The 24,029-nt window shown below is 35.8% G+C and overlaps 1 protein-coding gene across 2 annotated transcripts in view; it reads left to right on the top strand.

Annotated features, from left to right (window-relative positions):
- The window catches only part of LOC139962502 (metabotropic glutamate receptor 3-like), a 38,015-nt gene extending 15,745 nt beyond the window's left edge, over positions 1-22,270 (top strand). Inside the window, exons 2-5 of one of the 2 annotated variants that reach the window (XM_071962523.1) lie at positions 15,379-15,888; positions 17,876-18,251; positions 19,022-20,151; positions 20,483-22,269. In XM_071962523.1, coding sequence (XP_071818624.1) covers positions 15,379-15,888; positions 17,876-18,251; positions 19,022-20,151; positions 20,483-21,241 — 2,775 coding nt within the window. In that variant the 3' untranslated portion in view covers positions 21,242-22,269. Of the gene's footprint in view, positions 1-15,378; positions 15,889-17,875; positions 18,252-19,021; positions 20,152-20,482 lie in introns of both variants that reach the window. The other variant, XM_071962524.1, reaches the window with a different exon arrangement.
- Positions 22,271-24,029: the final 1,759 nt, after the last annotated feature.

Here is a 24,029-nt window from a genome sequence, read left to right on the forward strand (position 1 = left end):
GTCTCTTTGAGGAACTATGCCATCAGGATATCAGTACAAGAGATCTAAGAAAATTGGCAGTCGACCATATTGGGGGACAATGCAGAATAAATCGTTTTGCAATACAAGGTTTGGAAGCAGTCTACTTATTCTGGCTGGAGTTGCTTCTAGAGTGCAGTGTTTTGGCTCACCCCTGTGGTGTCGGAGTATAAGATCACACTGATAATAAAGAAATATATTCCTTATTGCCAAGTAACTTTGCACTCACATAAGGATATGATAAGGAAGATTATAAGAGTCTCTTTGAGGAACTATGCCATCAGGGTGTCAGTACAAGAGATCTAAGAAAATTGGCAGTAGACAATATTTGGGGCATAGTTTATGCAGAATATGTCGTATGCACAACAAGGTTTTGAAGCAGTCTACTTATTTTGGCTGGAGTTCCTTCTAGAGTGCTGTTTTTGGCTCACCCCTGTGGTGTCGGAGTATAAGATCACATTGATAACATGGAAATATCCCTTACTGCCAAGTAACTTTGAACTCACATGTTGGCTAGGATAGCTGACATTAAGGCCCAGCATGAACTGCCATGCACTTTCTAGTGACCAGAAATGAAAATATTTATCTTATGAAAATCAAAACAACATAACTTTTCTTTTACGTACGCCAGTGTTTTAATAAATACTCTGTCACATAACCTATACAAATCCGAGTCGCACATATAACATATAAATCTTGCCAGCCTAACTAGCTCTTTAAATTAGTCAATGTGCGCGCACGATTATTGTTTTCCATCGCATGTCCATTTACGACCGTTACTCTGTAGTGATCACTCCATCAATTTTAATAACACTGAGTCCATATTTTATGCCAAAAGATAATTTTTTGAAAGCTTTAACAAGCTCCAATCATAATCATCATAATTTCTCCGATGAAATACTCCCAACCTCTCCAATCTATATACACAAAGCAATATAATAGAAAATATTTTGAGTCATTGATGGTTTAAAACAACGAAATTGTATATTAATAATGGTTTATGTCGGAGATTGGGAACGGCAATTTAAAGCAAAAATTCGAAGTTGACACTGCTACAAGAATTACTCGTATACACAGAATGAGGAAAGTCTTGAACAATAATATATATATATATATATATATATATATATATATATATATATATATATATATATATATATATATATATACATGCATTTTTAACAAGCAGTGAATGATCCCAAATTGTTTTAACACATGGCAGAACCACACAATGTCTAAAAGTGTTAACATGACTTCATTTGCATTTGAGAAACCGGCTATTACATAGTGTACGTATACTGCATGTGGCATTTAAGCCTTTTAATTAAGCATTTCTCCGTTTTTGTAATTAAGGCATTTAAGACTTTTCCATGACACCTTTGAACTCGGTATATCATGATAAGTACCGTACGTTAGCAGTTTTATTACGTGCAAATATAAGAATATTATAATATATATCGTGTGGGTTATTCCTATTGCTATCTTATCGTTAAATGTTTGGAAAAAGTACTTTACTGCAGACAAATTCCTCGAATTATTCAACGACATTGAGAACTAGGTTAAAGTAGACCATTACTAATCTAAGCTATATAAGGAAAGATGCTTGGAAGTTGGCGGTCAAATGCACGTGGAAGTCTGAAAAAGGGTGACCTTCTAAGCATATTTCCGAGGTCAATATACCAATGACGTAATCTACAATTTTAAACGTGTTGACTACAGAAGAAGAAAAAAACTGGAAAACAATAAGAAAACTCATATTTCACTGACTGCTCGCTGAACTTTATATTGCCGATATATTTCGTTACTGAGGGGAACAGTTTGCATTATTGTGAGCTGTTATATGAAGGAACTCCATTTCACAGCGAGTGAGATGATATTAAGATGGCCTCAAAATATTGTAGCTTGTGAATTTAAGATATTGAACCCTCGGGCTTAAATGTTTAGTTACACCTTATGTTTAAACATTACCAATAATATGAACCTTCGTTGTATCCACGACTCGTACGTAGGCGTCGCTTAGGAAAGGGTATGTGTGTTGTAAGGTAAACAATTTCTTTGTACGTATATGTCATCAACGGGCAAAATGAATATTTGGACAAAATAAAAAAGATTTTAAAAACGGATGGAGAAAAGATATGGCAATATCCAAAGGAATTGAGAAACAATCAGGATTTACCTATTTTAATTTCGGTAACTTTTGACTAAAGTTTTTTATCGATGATACTAGGCATATCCAACAAAACTAAACAGAGTGGAATATATAAGGTCATTTCAATATTTTCAAATTTCTATTTCTTTCAAGATATATGTCCTTAAAATGACTTAAAATTCTATGTTATAGTTTTAAAGCATGTCAGGTTGCGATTCTAGCAATTTTACAAACATTTTTGGATTTTAATTCTCAAACAATGAGATTGCATTTGGGAAAACTGAAACACACTCATCAAAAAGATTTAGTAATTAATTACTTACCTAAACATTTTTTTTTCGAACAGAAAGTTTAAATCTGATGTCAGAATTATTCACCTGCTTTACACGTATGCAAATCTCAAGCTTGATTTTTTTTATCTATTTCTGCTTTATTTGAAAATAATGTAATTTAAATTTTACTTAGACTTAAGTACGCTGATAAACTGCACATAAGCGACTGCACATAAGCGATTTCTTTAATCAAAAATATTTTCGAATGATTGCTTTAAGATCACTTGAAAACCGTTTTTATGATGATGCTTAAAACGTGAAGTATATACTTCATCAGTTCTAATTACTAATGTATTGTTCTAGTCACTCAAGACAAATGTTTGTTCGATCTGTGACTTTACGTTTAAACTTGACAGACCAGCCACTTCATTAAACACCATCATTTTCTCCCAGTTTCTCCAAAAAGACTATACCAATAGGCTATAAAATACACTCCACTCTTTCACTTATAAAATATTTCTTTCCATTATCGTTTGCATATCAAAGGTTCAGAAGCTCTTTTATAGGTCTTCCTTGAAGCAAATTTCGTTGAAGTCAGATCTGGCGCTATTTTCTAGAAACATCATGAAAATATATGCATTGAGTTATAAAGCCCCCCCCCCCCCTCCAGGGTGTATATATAGTTTGATTAACCATTCAAATTATACACTATAATGGATACCCTATAGAGGCATAGTCGCCATTTTGTTTTACGCAGCAGGTGACGTAATTACTAATTACCCTTGTGTAACCATGACAATACCTACCGATTGTCCTCTTTGAGGAAGGTCAAGGTCATGAAAGGCCAAAAGACTTAAAACTATGCGATATTGTTGAATCATGATCGTGGGAGTTTATATCATCATTGTATAGTTTTATCATCATCTTAAGTTTTGATATCATCATCGTATTCGTTAGCATTATAATAGTATATATTTACATCATCATCTTATGTTACTATATCACCATCGTATACTACTTAAACATATTCAGTACGTGTTTGCATCATCACTTCATTTTATTACATCATCATCATATGTTTTGATATCATCATCGTATTTGTTTACATCATCATAGTATATATTTACATCATCATCTTATGTTACTATATCGCCATCGTATATACTACTTAAACATATTCAGTACGTGTTTGCATCATCACTTCATTTTATTACATCATCATCATATGTTTTGATATCATCATCGCATTTGTTTACATCATAATAGTATATATTTACACCATCATCTTATGTTACTATATCTCCATCGTATACTACTTAAACATATTCAGTACGTGTTTGCATCATCACTTCATTTTATTACATCATCACCATATGTTTTGATATCATCATCGCATTTGTTTACATCATAATAGTATATTTACATCATCATCTTATGTTTCTATATCACATTCGTATACTACTTTAACATATTCAGTATGTGTTTACATCATCACTTCATTTTTAAATCATCATCTTATGTTTGGATATCATCATCGCAAATTTTTGCATCAAAATCTTATATTTTTTTTAAACTGCACCCCTCCCTGCAATTTCAAAATATGCATATCTTTGCTATACCAAATGCTGTGAGGATGTGGTGTTGACCTAAATACGTAGAACTTTTCAGTAATTTAGCTAAGGCAATCAACATCGGCCAGCAGAAACTTCTCATAGGGATTGCTTGAAAACGTAATAAGCTCCCGAAGAGCAGTTAAAAACACGTACATTTTGCTTGGGACAATTTAGTATGAGGATCGATTACTTGTTGACGCTTTGTATTCTTTTGTCTTAGATTGATAACTTGATCAAACTAATGAGGCGTTAGCTTCATTAAGTTTTAATTAACACAAGAAACAAATGACATCTTCGACCTCCGCACTGGTGATTAAACAAAGCAAAGAGTAAAAAGGTAAAGGAAAATGGAAAAAAAATGGGAAAAAAATAGATACGGATTTTTTTATGGCCGATATTTCTTCCACAAAGCTTTGTATTTTTTTGTGTTAGAGTGATAACTTGATCAAACTAATGAGGCGTTAGCTTCATTAAGTTTTAATTAACCCAAGAAACAAATGACATCTTCGACCTTCTCACTCGTGATTAAAAAAAGCAAAGAGGAAAAGGGAAAAAGAAAAAAAATGTAAAAAAAAAATAGATAAGGATTTTTTATGGCCGATATTTCTTCCACAAAGTGTTATTAAAGTCTCAATACGTGTTTGCTGATGAATTTTGGAAAACAAACTTCCGAAGCAGATTTAATGTTTCTTATTCTAAATGCACTCTGACCAGGTGGCTTTAATGGAGAAAAGCTGTCGCAATCGAAAGAAAGAAATTTATTTTCTGTTTTCATTATGGTGCGAACGATTTACCGTAAAATCACCGCGACAGCCCATATCAGCATGTTCATTACACAAAATATAACATATATTTACTCGTATCGTCCACTCGGAAGTCCTATGCCTAACGGTCGCAAAAAACCCAGAGAGATTTGATTGGCGCATGATCTGCTGGGCGGGGCTTGCAAATTTTGAGTGAAGTTTGTAGAATTTACGGACTCGTTAAAAAATCTGACGAATTTTATTCAGCTTAAAATGTTTAACGAGAGATAACTCAACAAAAATAATGATTATTAAAATGGAAATTGCATAGAACTGTGTTACTTTTACTGAGCTTTCAGGGCAGTATAAACTGGAAAGGTCGAAGTTAACATTTGGCAAACACACATTGAGACTTTAAGGGTTTGATGATTTCCTGAAAGTATTGGCAGTATCATTAATCTTTACTGACAGAGATGTGTATATGATAAAGCTATGATAAAAAAATGTGTATCTAAACTTGAAGATATTAGCTCGTGTCAAATACATTACTTCATGTTATACTGGTATAGCGGCCCGACATGTTGCTTTAAGTATAGATGCTTGTGTTGGCCGGAGACAGCTTCTGGCAATCGTGTATACCAAATTTTGTCGGGCACCACTATGAAAATTAGATTAGCACTGTACAATTCTTGTAGTACGGGTAGAACTACTCGGGTAAAAGTGGAATTCCCCTTTGGTACGAGTACAGGACTATTAGGGGTTGACAGCGAATACCCTGAATATAGTACAGTCAACTATACCAGAAAACGAGTACAGGATATGTACCCCATACATGTTTGTTATTATACTGTACTCTACGAATGCAGATGGAACGAGGAGTCATTTTCCATTATGTACTAACGCTATGATAATATCGATTTACTTGTTGGGGGATATATATATATATATATATATATATATATATATATATATATATATATATATATATATATATATATTTATATATATATATATATATATATATATATATATATATATATATATATATATATATATATATATATATATACAAAAACAAAATCTGCCTCAACTAAAACCATAAACATCGGACAGACTAAGCCCGAAATTCTTGAACATAAAGTTACTTCAAGTTGCAAAATATAGCACCAGATTGCATCTAAGGACTCTTAATTAATCAAAAATTTCCCCTCCCCCAGGACGGCATCCACGAAGAAATACTGTGCCCCCCTAAATAAGTGATGTGCCCCGCGAGTACCCCCCAAGATTGAAATGTCTGGCGACGCCACTAGGCGTAGTACACCCTATACCTTCTACGTCAAATATACATTGACAACACTAGTAAAAATATCCATAGCAACTAGAATACAACTTCTTTAAAAAAAAAATACAAATAAGATAACTCAGAAATATGTAAAAGTATCCAAATAGTTTGCTATATATCAGTGCATGGTGAGTCAAAGTTTCAAATGTTGTACCTATGCAGAAAATTATTGCCAGTGTATGTATGGATATGATTATCCACACACAGTATGATGTACCTATAAATTATCTCTGCGTGTCGGCATCGATGTATAATTATGTAAATGAGTAATTTGATGCCTGGTGTTTAAACCGAGACTTGCATTATCCTGGTTGATGCAAAAAAAGTCGTTAATATCATCCCACATATATATATATAAACCTCACACGAACGGTTAAAAGCAGTTGCGTGTTATTGTATCATGATACTCCGTGACGACGGGACTGCACAAAATGAAAATTACGGAAGTCGTTATAGGCCTGTATCGTACTTCATTTACATAGAAAACGAATATATATATATATATATATATATATATTTATGATTAAATGCTCAGCATATCGTAATACACTTAATTGATGAAGGATGTACCTAGTTGTAAATTTAAAGGAACACTCTGGGTAGAAATATAGTTTTGACGTTTTGATACCGCGAATAGCAAAATGTGCTGATCTTCCTTTTTTCTCTCTCCCCCCCCCCCCCCCTCCTCCGCCCTTCTTCTCGAAAGTTTAAAGTAGAAACGAAAGGTCCGAATCGCGTTAAATAACATACTTATAACATAAGTAATTAACAGTAGATATTCTGTAATCCAAGGTAAAAATAAGTGTAAATTTTCAGAAAGTATAAGAGTTCTCTTTTCAGCTGTAATTTTAAGGGAAATGATATTTCTAAGAAGGTAAACACGAGTTTAATCCGGCGCAAGTGCTGTTTTGCTTGGAGCGATCTCACTTATGAAACCCCGGTGTCGAAATACGGTGATCAGATTATCTGGAACAACAGCTTAATCAAGATGAATAATAAAGTAGTTTGGTACAAGAAGTGTTTTAATTCAAATGTGCTGTATGTCAGGGATTTGTATGACATGTCTGGCAGGCCTCTGTCGTATACTGCTTTTATTGCTAAATTTAATTGTCCAATCTTTGCTTTTACAAAGCTGAATGGGATGATACATTCTATCCCACGTAAATGGGTACCATCCTAGGTATTCATTGCAGTTGCCTAGGCAACTGTCTAGTCAACAGACTATGTTAGCGCAATTGTCTCTTACTACTATAAGATTTGCTAATATGCTTATAATAAGGTTAACAGCCGTTGTATTGAGCAACCACGTGGTTGACAATGATTTTAAAGGCACCTCTTTAAACTGGAGAAGGATGTTTGTTTCTCGTAGCAAGATTAAAGATACTAAAATAAGAAACTTTCAGTACACAAGTTTATCCATCGTATCATTGCTACAAATAGTTTCCTTAGTAAAATTAACATTATTGATAACCCAAGTTGCACTTTACATGGCTAGTCTACTGAAACTTAAGACCACCATTTCTGGCGTTGTTATAACGCAGTTTGAGATATTTGGAATATAATACATCTTGAAATCTTTAATTCAAAAGTTGCGGTTGAGTACGAACATGTGTGGTTAGTTATGATTATGAGAACAATATGAAATGGTATAGCCTTACAATGTATTATGCCAAATATTATAGTTACCTTTTGTAGAATTAACAAAATCGTTCCAAGTTATGATATTTTCAAACATATAGCTTTCATTTTTCTTGAGTGTTGAAATTTATATATACTTACTAATAACCATAAAGCATAAAGAAATTGAAACTGCTAAAAGGTTCTTTGCACTATTGATAAAGGGAAAAAAAGGAAGTGTTTGGTGTCATGAAGCAAACTTTTCTTTCTTTTTAACATAATTATGTGCATGGAGCAGATGAGATGAATGAAAAGAGAGAATAAAAAAAGTTGCACATGCATATTGAATCAACGATATATCAACAGTATTCGGTAATATTTACAAGTATTGATAAATCACACTTACAATTCAGTATTGCCTATCATCGAATTGATGAAACGGGGTTTCAATATGATTAATGACGTCATTATATTACACCAACTATGTAGACTAGAACACTGGCATTGAGATACTTCATGTTGTTATGACCATGAATCATGAAAATGTGATAAATCTGGTTAATATACGCTCTATTTAGGCTTATATATAGCATTAGCTCAATATCTCCAACAATGGCGGCGGTCAATATACTTTCACGATAGTGTTGTATAGCAAGTCTTCCGTATATAAAACGTTAAGTAGAACTGCTGTGAAACCAGGCCACGTGAAACTTCTTGTTCAAACCGGATGTTTTTTTCTTCTTTAATTTTCAAACTATGACTTCTCCTAGACCAGTCGTATTTTACGGGAAACAGGAGTGGCAATAAAGGGTCGCCAAGCTCATTCCGTAGCCATTGATTTGGATCTTCCTCGCGTTGGCTGTTTCATAAACAAAAATCGACTCTTATTGAGTTGAGGTGTACAGAGGAGTCATAACTTTCAACAGTAGAAAATGCTAAAGCAATAAGGACAATTAGATATCTCTTACGGGTGATATAAGGCGATATGAGCGATCGATATTCAATTTAAGCTAGCTCGTTCAAACTAGATCAATCATGAGTCTGTTACCAGTTGATATTAATCGATATCTAATTTAGAGTTTTATGGTGATAAAGTCGTCTCGACAAATGACGTCATACCTCACGAAGCTTGGCTTATATTAGTTGCACTTTATCGGTGTTATGAATGAACAGGTGCAATGTATTGTTTTAGCCTGATTGTTCGGTAATGATAAAGAAGTGCAAGAGTAATAGTACGGTAATGTTATAGAATGGTACAGTAATGATCAGTGGCATTACAGTAATTATACAGTAATAATAACAGTGACATTATAGTAATGATACAATAATAATAGTAATATCCCAGTGATACAGTAATGATAACGGTAACATGACGGTAAATACACAGTAATAAGGACTGTAAATGATGCAGATATAATAGCATTAATATCACAGGAATAACACAGGAATAACACAGTAATAATAACAGCAATATTACAGTAAACGATACAGTAATGATACAGTAACATTAAAGTAATGATACAGTTATAATTTACAGTAACATTATAGAAATGGTACAGTAATGATACGTGACATTACAGTAATTGCATAGTAATAATAACAGTAACATTACAATAACGATACAGTAATAATACAGTAATATTATAGAAATGGTACAGTATCGATAAGTGACATTACAGTATTTGCACAGTAATAATAACAGTAACATTCCAGTAATAATAACAGTAACATTTCAGTAATAATAACAGTAACAATAAACGTAAAATTCAGTTATAACACAGTAGTGATACACTAATAATAGTAGTAATATGAACAGTAATGAAAACTTAATAATGACAGTAACACTACAGTAATGCTATACAGATATGGTAAAGTTATACTACGATAATGCTACGTTAGTTAGGCCTATATTACTATCATTCACAAAATAATACATAGAGTAATTACAATAACAGTACAGTAATAATACTGTTATAGTACAATTATTATGGTATGGAATACTGTCGTACAGTCCTACCACTATAGTATGACTAGTAAATTTACAGATAGGCATATTCTGTACTATGAACAGTTTCATAGTTACACAATAACAGGCCAATGCAGGTTTGCTATACATTAATAATACAGTTATAGTACAATTGTGGTATAGAGTAATACTGTCGTACGGTTCTACCACTTAGAGATACTCTGTAATATGAAACAGTTTTATAGTTACACAATAACAGGCTAATGTGGGTTTGCTATATACAGTAATAAAACAGTCTTCCTATACAGTACCATGTCATGCACGTCCAATGTCTCATGTATGCGTGCGCATGCGTGTCATTTAATCCTCCGCACTTAAATAATGTAAACTCATTTTAATTCTACGGGGCTTTACAAATTCTCATAAAGCTTGCTTCATCCATATTCATGTGTAGCAACCAAAAAAACCACCCATTATACTTGGAAAACACTGACACGTTTGTTTTTATTTTGAACGAATTACCATTACCCCTCGAAGAGACAATGACGCTTGATATGCATCCCCCCCCCTCCCTCATCCCCCTCTCCCCTCGCACCGCCCCCTCCTCATACGACCCCTACCCAGGCAATTTGATGTAATTTCGACTTACAATAAAAGCAGACAGACATACTGTAGGTCTAATTCTAGACGAATCGAACTGATATTCCAGGTAGTATCACAACAGCTATGTATACTGCAAAAGAAATAAACTGTTTATCTTAAAAGCTGCTCGTTTCACGGGAACCGTTTGACGAAAACTTGACTTTTGAAATGAAAAGCAACTGAAATAAACCTTACATGCACTTTAAGTTAATAATATTAGATACCCACGCCACTTACGAAAACACAGGACTCAGGTTGAAAACTATTGTAATAGTCAATGTGGTTTTATATGCGCATAGGTAAGAAAGAAAAGTGCATTGTTATGTGGGCTCGTGTCCTAAAATGTTATCGGATATGACAATTCGTTGCCATGGAAACGTTGAAAATTGAATGTTTATGACTGCTTGAGGGGAATTTGCATCGTGTTAAAACATTGCGTCTGTGATGAAATATGATATATTTGCACATACTTTGATAACGTTTCCCAACATTTGATCAAAACCATAATTTTTTCTTTGTTGGATCCTATCTTTAGAAAAGGAATTTTTACCAAAGTTTATTCCAACAAAGGCATTTTTTGTCTACGACAAATTTTACACAAAGTTGTGTTTTTTTTTATATATATCTGAAGAACACCATCTTTGTGCATTATCTCGGCCGCTTAAAATTAATGGTGGAATTAAGTGAAAAAGTATGTTTTAGAATTTCAATTTTTCTTTCTTCATAAAATGAGAAACTGATTTATCAACAGGTCGTGAGATATTCAACAAAACATACAGTTGTTGTTGATGCGAAATAACGTTGTTGCATAGAAATTGCACCAAAATGTATTTTATGCGTGTGAAACAGCGGAAGAATATGATTTAACTCATTTACATAATAATGAATATGCACTAGTTTAGCTGAATGTGAAATGTGCTCCATCAGTCTCATTATACAGGAAGTTGTCGTTTCTGAATTTTTAAATGCTCAGTAAAATCTGTATAATATGACCTATCAAGGTACATCTGCACAACATTCTTTGTGTGAAATAATTACCCTTTCCGCAATTCCCCCCCGCCCCCCAAAAAAAACACTCTCGTAACCACATAAAGTGTGACGTAATAAAAAGACAGCTACCGCCTTTAACACTTTCACGATAAGGTTGACTTTTTCAAACATCCATATTAATAACAGCGTAGGAGAATCAGTCCAAATTGGCGTCCTAACAGAGGTCTTCACATGTGCGCAAATTTCAACAACCATTTAAGTTTTGATCTCCAATGCATTTTTGGTGCCCCAAAAGGGAAAAACTATAGAATCACTCTTACTGACCTTGCAAAATTGTGAGGAGGACCGCGGATTGCAAGGCGGCAATGACTGTATCGCGGATCGCAATGTCGGTAATGACTATACTACGGTTAGATTCGTCCAACACTGCAGCATACACAGAAACGTTGTACTCAAAGCCGAAGCCAAAGTGAATTAATCAAGTCACACATCAGGAATCTATGCATGCTACATTAAGTACTACCTTTCAGGAAACATTTCATACTATACTTTTGATTCTTTTACAGAGACATTTCTCTATAATGTAACGCTGCTTTAAGTCTGTGAATATTTTGAAATTTCAAAAACGCCAGAATTCTTTTGAAATATTAGGTCAGTTGAAAATTTAAGGTCAAAACTGATGACTTTTGGTGTTCTGAATAAAGTACTCAAAAGATATCGTCTTGATGCCATAGAGCGAACACGCTAAGTCTCTTTGATAAGTTTTCAGGTTGACCGCATTTATAGAATTTATCAAATCAACCTTCTTTTTTTGGGGGTATTATGATTGATCAAGCTTATAACATGAAGGCATTGTTTACCCTCTTAATGATTTACGACAGAAACGTTGAAGAACAGTTTGCTAGTAAAATGACAATATGAAAATGGTCCAAATTTACCCTACTTGAGGTTCTTCTTAGTAGTATACAAGCGAATGATGAATTATGGAGTTGTATACATGGTAAAGCGTAACACTGTCCGTTTTCCGCGTGTTGAGTTACATTAACTTCTGTTTAATGAGCTAACATTCAACGTTTGATTGGTTCTCAATATATAAACATTGTATATGATCCATTATTCTTTCACCATTAATTTTTAAAGGGGTGTTCATTTCCAGACACCATTTTCAGCATATGGTCTATACTAATGGCTTTGATCTTTTAAACTAAAATTGCAAACTTGGCGCAATTGTCACTCAAACAATGTGGTCATTGTCGTATTTGTGGAGCTGGCCGTATTGTCTTGTTTTCTGTCGAGGTTAAAGGTCAATTTTTTGAAAATCTACTAAAAATCGAAGATGGTGGAAAAACTTCACACTTTGTTATGTGTATCCACCCGAGTACATGAACACTCCCCGCTGTGGATGTCAAAGGTCAAAATATAGGTCAGCTTTACTTTATATTGACTGGGCTTATATTACTCGGTATTTTAGTTTGGTAAAACTTCCTATCAAAATCAGAAATCTGATTTCAAAAGATGGAGTAAGGTTTTAACTCTTCTTCTGATTATTATTATTTTGGTTTTATTTGTTGTTTTTGACTTCATGTGTTTTTATGTTATGAAAGCAAAAACTTACGCGTTATTGTGTGTTTCATATCGGTGGATGAACTATTGAAATTCAGCATTTTTACCTCCAAAATATAATACAATGTCAAATAATGAAAAAAAACTTGGATTAACTCCTCCTTTGAAAGAGTTTTTTTTTTCTTCTTTTTACCTCATCGAACCACATATGTGTCGAATATGAACGCTGCTTTAATGTCTGAGAATAACTAATAAAGTCAGAAGCTTTTCCTGGAAAGAACATTTGACATGTTGCAGCAATTCGTAGCAGTTTTTAGCATATTTATCGATAATCATGAACATTAAAGTACTTCAGGGCGAAGGGTGAATGAAATTGATAACTGTTTGTATAAAAGTGCTTTATTGAAGCTCTATAATTAAAGTCTTTGCTATGACTTCCGCCGACGTATTTGTATGGCGAAGTGTGTATTGCAAAGTGTAAACCACAGAAGAGCTCAATTAAACTACAAACACCCACACCCACTCACACATTTTTGTCTTTATTTGTATGATAAAACAACAATTTTGTCATTTTTTTACTTAGACATATGTTCTTTTGTGAAGAAAATACAAAGTAAAGATAGAACATATTTTATTAATATGAGCAGGGATCCTAGTTCCTAGAATAAACTTAACAGGAAGCCTAATAGTAACATATGGATAGTTTTAAACAATTTGCATAATATCTCTTATTTTTTTATATAGATTATAGTCTTGTTTGATACAGTCATCGTTGTTTCCTTCTTATAGTATGATTCAAGAAGATGGAGAAGGGGTTGTTAGGATATCTGTTTATATGTCAAGTCTATAGATTCTCATTCAATTTCCATTTTTTTTCCCCAAGCAAATCCCGCCAAATTTCAGGAAAGCTAATATACCTGACCTGCTTTTTTTAATTCAGCTTGCTAACCTGTCTCCACTGCACTCTGAATACTAGTACAACTATACACATCTTCTCAACCAATTTTAAGCAAAGCATATCCCTACAGGAAGTGACGTAATAAGTATTTTTGCAGCATGGGGCGAAACGAGCATCTTATAAATTGCTATTTTTATCCGCGAATAGTTACATGTTTATAAGTTAGGACGCAACATGTACCGCTTAAATCTGTTATCTTTGCATGCTTCACCAGATTAACAAACAAAAACGCATTTTTCTTTCCGTTTGGTCTCTCTTGACAATTGTGATATTTGGTGCGTTGACGACAGCTATATACTACAACAATATTATATTAATAGTTAATATAAATTATGTATAACTTACTTCAATTGTCCAAACAAAACCCACAACAAAGAATTTTATTTTATCCAATTAAAGACAAAATGACTTTTTAAGTTTTTTGGTAACTAGGCAAGGTAGCAATGTACTTAACGTACTTTTCAAAATTAAATGGACAAAGTACAGTTAATGACGTAAGTGATTATTGATTAATCATATTAATGTATTTACATATATTGATCATATTAAAATATTTAATATGTTCGTGATAGTGGAAGTGCTTAGTTATTTACTTTCTTTTCCTGGATATTTTCGAGTTAGTTAAGTTTTCTTTCAAAAATCTTGCTAGGCAAATTCTCTGTTTGGTGTCAGCACACCAGAAGGTATTGACTAATAATAGTAATAATAGTGATGATGATGATGATGATGATGATGATGATGATGATGATGATGATGATGATGATGATGATGATGATGATGATGATGATGATGATGATGATGATGATGATGATGATGATGATGATGATGATGATGATGATGATGATGATGATGATGATGATGATGATGATAATAATCAGTAGCAGTTAATGTTACGACGCTTAAGCGACCACAAATGTGAGAAAACCCCGCAAGGGCTTATGGATTACAACTTACACGTCGGGTGGCTTCCAATTCACCATTTTAGCTCACATTTGGAATCTTTCCAAATTTAGGAAGTCATTTCAGATGGGAAAAACTGTATATTGCTCCTGGATGCAAAACTCACCTTACTATGACCCGGCCGGGTATCGAAACCGGACCCTCCCGATTGCTAAACTTAATTGCTTCAAATGCCACCGCCTTTGTCCACTCGGCCACAGCACCGGTTTGATAATCCGATTATCCATCATTATCATAATTTATGGAAGAAAAACTGTGACAAGTTTACATATCGCGGTCTTATTTCAATAATTTAAATCTTTTCTACCATAAGTTTGTAGCTTTGACGTTTGCGCAATCTTGACAAGGCGCCTCGACCTAGGTTTGAGAATATTTACTGGCGTTAGACTTGTCCCTTGTGGGAGGGGGTCATTACCTCGTAAAGTCATTTATTGTGGAAAATATCGGGACACCCTACCCCCATCCCCTTCCTTCCCGGCTACCCCTGGTCATCAGATTAACATTGATTAATTATTCTATTTTCGTTTCCTTCATTTATTCTTCAGACGATGTTTTCCTTGAAGACGTTCCTTGCTTTTGTAGTCTCTGTTTCAACCATTTGTCAAGCTAACGTGAAAGTTTATAGACAGCCAGGAGACTTAATAATAGGCGGGTTGGTTCCCATACATTTCTTCAACGACACCATACGGAAGTGTGGCGAGACGAGGGACTTGGGAGCACTGCGACGTGTCGAAGGAATAGCGTATGCTGTATCTAAGATTAACAACGACAGTGGCATTCTCGACGGGATAACCCTTGGGTATGAGATCTATGATACATGCTCGTCAACCTCAGAGACTTTGAAGAACGCCCTCAATTTTATTCCGTCATTGCGTGAACGTGATGACGTCATCGGAGTGGTGGGCCCGCAGCGAAGTTCATCGAGTTTACAAGCCACGACCCTGCTGGGTATTTACAACATCTCCCTGATTAGTTTTCTTTCGACAAGTGACGAACTAAGTAACAGCAACAGATATCCGTACTTTCTGAGGACTGTACCACCGGATAAATTCCAGGTAAGCAAGGATGTGCCCACGCTGGGCGGCACTGGGCGGCCCCGCCCAGGACTAAAAATTACCGCCCAGCACTGTATTAAAAATCGTGAATCCCGCCCAGCACTCTTGTTATCTAAAATCCCGACATTCCTAACAATATATTCAACATAAATTGGGCCTATGCCAATATCATACAGACCAATAATGCACCAGTTACGCATGCGAGAAACATTACTTACGGCTCTCAATCGGTCCCTTGTAAAATCTCTTTGAAACAAACTAATAACTTTTACCAGGTACGTAATATATTTCACTAAAATAAAATTACAAAATGTAAATTGTTAGCAAAAGTAGTACTTGCTTATGTGCTTAAAAAGCTACACAAGTGCCAGAATTCTGAGGGACACCCCTCCCCCTTAGACCCTCCCCAGGACGGCGATCAGTATACCCGGCAATCAGGAAATCCTGGGCACATCCCTGGGTAAAGGTTTACTTGAATGAAATACTTGGGTGAAATATTAGAGTCAAAACTCGAGGGGGAAAAAACCGTCAATAACTCGAAATTATACAGTCACAATGTCTATATGACAGAGCCAAATTGACAAGATTATGAAGCGACAATTATTTCCAGATAGCCGGCACAGAAAGTCAATAATTGAAGACTTCAAAACAGTGACGTGCGCAAAGGAGGGTTAGGGTCATGACGCTACAACCCACCTTCACCGTCACTCGGAGGGGAGGGGGTGGGGGGTGGGCGGTCAATCGTGAGTTTGTTTTAAAACTTCAGAAGTATTTATTTGCACGACCTTGCGATTAGACCTAATTACAGATCTAGATAATAGGCTAGATATGCCGCAGAATACAATATTTGGCCTTAAATTTGGATTTTGTGTTTGGAGGAGAAACTCCATTCCCCCCCCCCCACCCCTTTACAGTGGATTCGAATTCATACACTCCACATCCACAACCCTGGCACTATTCAAAGTTGTAATTCTCGTCCAACCCGTCCATAAAGATTGGTAGGGATGCACCGGATCCAAATTTTTGGATCCGGCCGGAACCGGATTTTTCCGGATAGTACATGAAATCCGGCCGGACCGGATTTTTTCATTACACAAAAGAACATAAGAAGTAGAAGTATGAAACAAGGAGCAAATGTTAGGTGAGGTATACGCATATTATAAAGAAGGGGAAATTAAGACCCCATTTAGTGGGTCAGACCATTGAGAAAATTAAATTAAACATGTTAAACCTAATTTTTCCTTACTTTGAATGTTTTTATTAATTTTTGGAAATAGTTTACATTGATTTAAGTTAATACCAACACCTTTTTAAGGAATAATTCAGGCTAGATTTTGAAAAAGATCCGGCCAGATTTTGAAAAAGATTCGGCCGGATTTTGAAAAATATCCGGCCGGAACCGGAACCGGATAATTGCTCACTATCCGGCCGGATAGTCCGGCCGGACCGGATATCCGGTGCATCCCTACAGATTGGTATGCCCTACCTACCTCAGTAGCGAGGTGGTTGGGATTGGTCCGTAAAATTCGAATTACTTGTGTTTTTTTCTCCCCTTAATTTTACAATAACGGCACTTTTACATTACATTTTTTTTTAGTTCTGCCATCGCAATGGTACTGTAACAAAAAATCCTTTTCTCATTACAGAATAGAAAGAGGGTTTATCTTATTACTAAATGGGGCTTCTCTGGCGCCGCCCTCGGACAGGGCTTGACCAAAGCATGCAACAAAAGGCTTAATATGCGTGAGGCAGAGGCGTGCAAGGTCTAAAAGGGGAGTGGAGGGTGTGAGGGGGGGGGAGGTGCAACAGGTGTAGTTTTCATGGCGGTGGGGTCCTTTCCTCCCCGGGTGAAGGAATTGATATATTTTCGGTTTTACAAAGTAGAAAGAAGTCGATACATGTATGGAGTTGTAAAATATTTTAAAAAATCATTGTCTCTTCTGCACTCTTGGTCATTTAAGAAATATTTATTCCGTTTGATCACCAGGTGTCAGTGATAACAGATATGCTCATCGAGTACGACTGGAAGTATGTCGCATTTCTGTATTCAGACGATACGTACGGAAAAACAGCCGAAGCCGAATTCAGTATGCAAGCCGACGCCAACGACATCTGTATCGGGTACACGCGGAGTATTGTAGCTGGCGCTACCGACTACGGCGATGTTATGAAAGACCTCTTATCTTTGAAAAAAAAATCCCTCGTTTCCGTGGTGATCATATTCACACAATTCGAACAGGCGGCTGGCATTTTCGAGGCGGCAGGGGAAGCAGATGTGGCAGGGGATTTCATTTGGATCGGGAGTGACGGGTGGGGAAACTACGGTTTGCAACCTGTTGGCGACAACCACGAATCGGTGCTCGGTAGGATATAACACATACCCACATTTCTAAGAATTGGTCGACCTACAAAAATGTTTACATACTGTTTTGTGGAGTAGCAACCAACTGTTGTTGCTTTTTTTATGTCCCCCCCCCCACCATTATTTCTTAAGTCGCAAGTTTATGTCATAGCAATTCAATATTCCTGTTAGCTATTTCCTCATCGTTGTATACCCGCTAGTTTAGCAGAAGCGTCCGTAGAGAGTTCAATCTGCGGGGATAGTGACACAAACAGGCTACCCTGCAGTGGAAAATGTGACGACGATTTGAAGGGGTGGGGCGGGGGGGGGGCCTTATAAATGAATAGTCGGTTCCTTGTATCCTCCCTACCCACTCCCCTACCTTGATCCACTCTTTAAAGGCATTGAAGACTCGCCCCAAACAGGGTGCCGCCATCGTTAAAAAGTTAACTTTCCGTTGCTTGCAAGTGAAGTTTTTCTCTTGTCGCTACAAAATGCAGACAGTAATGAAACGTGATACCTTGTTATCTTTAGCTGGACCTGAGATGTCCATCGCTGTATCGTTTGTACACTGTGCTGTGGGTATTGACCCCAGCTGTATATACTGACTGTACACTAGTGTCTAATTACCGACGGTAGCAAGCTGTGTGTGTATTTTCTGGAATCGATGGTGGTGTCTAACACTTCTGTTACACCTCATTCGAAACTAGGTCAGATTACCGGCATCAGACGTTTCTTTTTGCGCTAGTCTTCACACCCTTTAACACATGTTTCTATGTATTCCACAAACAGGTGCGTTTACGATCGTCCCCCAAGCTGGCACTCACCCTCTGTTTAATCAATACTTTGAAGAGATCCAACGCAACAGTACCAATCCATGGCTACCAGAGTATTACGCCCGCTGTAACTGTGAATTCGTCGACGAGCGACCAGAACCGCCGTATGAGTCGATCGTGATCGATTCGGTGGAAGTATTCGCCCGCGGGTTAGATAACATGATCACACATGAATGTGGACAAGACGTTAACAAAACCCAATGCCTAAACTTTCTTTTGAAGAACCGACGGCTGCTGAGAGACTACCTCCTTGAGGTCACATTTACGAGTGAAAGTAACGGACAAGTATCTTTCACGACGGATGGTGATTCCAAGGGGAGATATGTCATTCGGAATTTAGGCTTGATGGGGGATGGTACAGAATTTCGATTTGAAAATGTTGGTACATGGTCCGAATCTGAAGATGAAAGCATTCAACCTCTGGATATTGGTCATATCGATTGGTATGTAACGAATACCACAGATCCTAGTACATACACAGATAGAGCTATTCCTAAATCCGTCTGTAGCGACCCTTGTAAGCCATTGGAGGTCATGAGAGTCGATTTGCTGAGTTCCTGTTGCTGGAGTTGTGAAGTATGTGCTGATGACGAAATCATCGTTGACGATCGATGTGTCTCCTGCTTCCACAGAGAGAATCAAACTTACAATTGGCCAAATGAAGAACTGACGCAGTGCCAACCATTAGATTTTGTGCAATTAATCGATAAGGTCGAAAATGCGCTGCTCCTCGTGATAGCTATCTTGGGAATCATCGTGGAATTGGTCATAGCATTCCTCTACGTGAAAAACAGAGAAAAGCGTTTGATTAAAGCCTCCAGTAGAGAACTTGGGTATATTATTCTGGTAGGAATCTTTTTGACCTATCTGTCTGCCGTTTTGTACTGTTCGCCACCTAATCACGTGGTTTGTGTCTTACGGAGAATATTGCCTAGTATCGGATCCTCTTTCATATACGTCTCTCTCCTAACCATGACTGTACGGCTGTATCGGATATTTTCAGCTGGGAAAAAGACCCGCAAGAGGCCAAGCTTCATTAGTCCAAAGTCACAAGTTATACTCACCATGACCATATCCTTAGCGCCGGTACGTATATACAAGTTTCTTTCAATCCGATGGCGCTATTTCTGATTTCATACTAAAAACTATCTATGATTCACTTAAAGTTAGGACACTTGCCTATTAGGAAAGGGAATGTTCAGAATGGAAGTGGGTATATGTGGGAGGGGATGGGAGGGGGGCGTATGACAGAAAATGTCTCTTAGCACTGTATGAATCAGAAAATACATATGGGGTTGGGTTTGGATGTTCGACAAAATGACACACAAGGTAAAGGAATCACTAAGCCTGCTGGCAATCTGGTCTCTGTTTTTTACTTGTTATTTTTTTTTCTACATATTTATTTTTCGTTTTGCAGCTCATATGGGGAATCGTTTGGATAATAATTGACCCGCCCGCTGTGAACGTCATTGAACCAACCAGTACTCGCCAATACATCGAATTAATGTGTGAAGTCTCGACCGAACATAGGGTTGGCCAACTATGCTGGGACGTATTTATCGTGCTCCAATGTTGTTATTTTGCTATCAAGACCAGAAACCTTCCGGCCAATTACAATCAGACTCGTTTCATCGCCTTCAGCGTCTTCAGCACACTTATCGTGTACATCGCCTTTGCTCCTGCATTTTTCACCTCCCAAGAGTCCACTCAACAAGACCTGTATAGCGCCCTCGGTAATATTATTCAACCTTCGGTAGTGTTAGTACTCATATTCGCGGTCAGAATTTACGCCATTTATCGCGTGAAGGAGGAAGATCAGAAGATCATCACCACGAGACCCAGCATGAAGAGGTCGGAGGAGAGTGACTCGGGCGGCCGCGGTTCGTCAAATCAACCGCACTCTCCGGTTAGAACAATCTCGACCCACGTCCTCAGCAACGGGAGCAGTAAAAGTTTCAACGACTTGTGCACACAAACAATCGAGGCTGAATTCGACAGTGACCGTATATACAAATATACGAACGGTAGTTCTAAGGCTATTCTTTCCTCCAGTGCCAGTATTGAATTGGAAGTTGAAGAAGATGGATATGAAGTCCATGAAAATGAGCGAAACGGAGAGAATGGGGCAAAAGATGAAAACCACAACAATTCTGCTCCTTTAAGCGCTTATGTGTGACAGATTATGTAATTCAGTCGTTTATACATTTGCAGCTGAAATATTAGTTATATAACTGTGAGAGCCAGTCCTTTTGAGAAAAAGAAAGAAAGATGAAACAGTAAATACATAAATAATAACGATTACAACTGTAGTGGAGGATGATGTCAATTTCCCACCCACCTGTCAAATTGTTACCCCCCATCCAACCCCCCAAATAATAATTGTGTAACATATGAAGATTTTTATCTTTAGATCGTACGGATAACATGCACTGTTTACATTCCTTCTCCTTCACAAAATGAAACTACGCGCATGTATTTGTATATCTGTCATCTTCGTTGATGTCGAGAACTAAAATTAACTCAATGGTGAGATCAACCATTTCAATTACAACCGGAAACAAACCCATATGAAAATACCGGAAGTGGGTGGGGGGGGGGGGTAAGGGAGCGAGGAGGGTCAGTCAGCTTGTGTTACTCCACCGGAAGGAACAAAAATGATGTCGAACCCATTGGTACATATGCTGACGGTTGTGAAGAGGATCATCAAAAATGGGAATATTCTTGCACGAATAAAAAAAAAGGTCGCTGTACATTTTGTTTCTATTACCGCTGTACGGTCAGCGCTCACGAACGAGTAAAATGTTGGCATGCAAGTTGTGAAGCAATGAATTACGAAAATCTATCATATACAACAAAAAATGATTTTGATATTCAAAAGACAATGAAAACAGGTTGTCATGAATGTTGAAGGCAAAGTACTCCATGCACAAGATAAAGGGTTTCATGTACCAATTATCACAGAATCATAGGCAAGGTAAGGTGCCATATAGTTTGATTAAACTGCATGTACAACACTTTAAACCCTTTTTGTAACGCAATTCGATTATATCAGGAGATACCGCGCTAACGTTATTGCAGCGACTCAATTTTCCTGCCATAGGCATTGACCATTCTATCAAGTAGATTTTATTGTATACTCCATGTACAAACGAAATAGGCTATATATATATATATATATATATATATATATATATATATATATATATATATATATATATACATATATTTATATATATATATATATATATATATATATATATATACATATACATATATATATATATATATATATATATATATATATATATATAAATATATATATATATATATATATATATATATATATATATATATATATATATTACGTTATCATTCGAGGTAACCCTGTCATTCGAAGTAACCATGGTAATAGCAGTAATGCAAATTATCTATAGGCTATAGTCGACGTTTTTGTACAGCATATTTTAAGAGACGTTAGTTTTAAAAGAATGACCAAATCATCGCAAAAGCTGATAAATAGCGGTTATTCATAATAATATCAATCGCTTTTATCGAAACGAATAATAGTGATTTTCATAGCGATGATCACTAACCGCAAACTAGTTTAATTTTTACTTTATAAAGAAAATATGGAAGAAAGCTCGACTTCAATCTCATTGGTTAAAATTCCTTTTCGTGATCAGATTGTCGTAATTACTTCTTTCTTCAACAACTAAATTAAAATACAATTTTTTATGAATGATCAAATCTATATCTGTAAATATTTCTTGCCAAACTTACGATATATATATATAGTATGTTTTTAACTATTAAGGATTCCCAGGTAAACTTTTCTTTTCATATGTTTTTTCCCCGCACAAAATTCAATGCAAATAAGATCTCTCAGGTATACTTACGCATAACTTTTCATTCAATATAAGCTATACAGAACTACTTCAAGAATCAACATACAGAGTTTATATACGAAAACTGTGTGGATAGGATAGGATATGTGAACGTATATATACTTAAAATGACTCACACATTAAATTAGGATGTAGTTTAATAATTAAAGTCTTAAATATGTTACCCTCAAAAAAATCTCGATAACCAAAAATTAAAGAAGAGTTGAGAAGGATATTCAAGAACCATGAAAGCTTCGTTTGTATCATTTTAAGATATATGTCATAAAAATTCTTGTATAGACGAAAAAAATGTTTTAATAATTTTAATTTAAACTTTATTATAAGAAATATTTTGCGAATATGTGATTTTACAATCATTTAAATTGAACAAATCGAAAGGTTTTAAGAGGTTCGGCACAGTTGTTATACTCGAGAGACTTTTATCGTATTTCATGTATGAGAATACAGCCTATACTTGGAGATATTTAAAATATTTAGAAATATTTGGAAATATTTAGTTTCAATTTTAAAACAAGGACTAACATAAATGCTACCTGGTTTGAGCAACATTTTTTTTTTGGTTTTTGGTTTGTTTCACGAATTGATTTACGTAAGGAACAATTGTTTCCAAATATGCAACACATGAAGCTCAAAAATGTCACCTTTCGTGTAGGTTTTTAGAGCCTTCCGTGCAATGAGACATATATCTTGTTTGCGCAGTCGCAGTGTCTGCCAGTTATTCCAAAAAAAAATTGTCATCCATGTGAGTGGATTGTTATACTTCGGTGATAAATCTAGGAGCAAGACAGATGACATCATCATTGATAAAATTTGATTTTTTTTTGTTGTTGATAGTAACAAAATGTTGTAAATAGTTTATTAAGTGTGGGTTATAATTTTGTAAAATTTATGATAACATATTAAAGACAATTTTTTTTTTAAATTTTACGCCGAAATATTGCGCAAATATCCAATGCAGCTTTCTAAGCAGTTGACCTTTTTTTTCCCTTTTTTATGTTTTACTTTTTCAGTCATCAATTAACCTTGGTACAGCAAAAAAATGTTGTTTTGTTGTCTAAT

Source organism: Apostichopus japonicus, chromosome 21 (assembly GCF_037975245.1).
Source record: "Apostichopus japonicus isolate 1M-3 chromosome 21, ASM3797524v1, whole genome shotgun sequence".
In the NCBI taxonomy this organism is placed as follows: Eukaryota; Metazoa; Echinodermata; class Holothuroidea; order Aspidochirotida; family Stichopodidae; genus Apostichopus; species Apostichopus japonicus.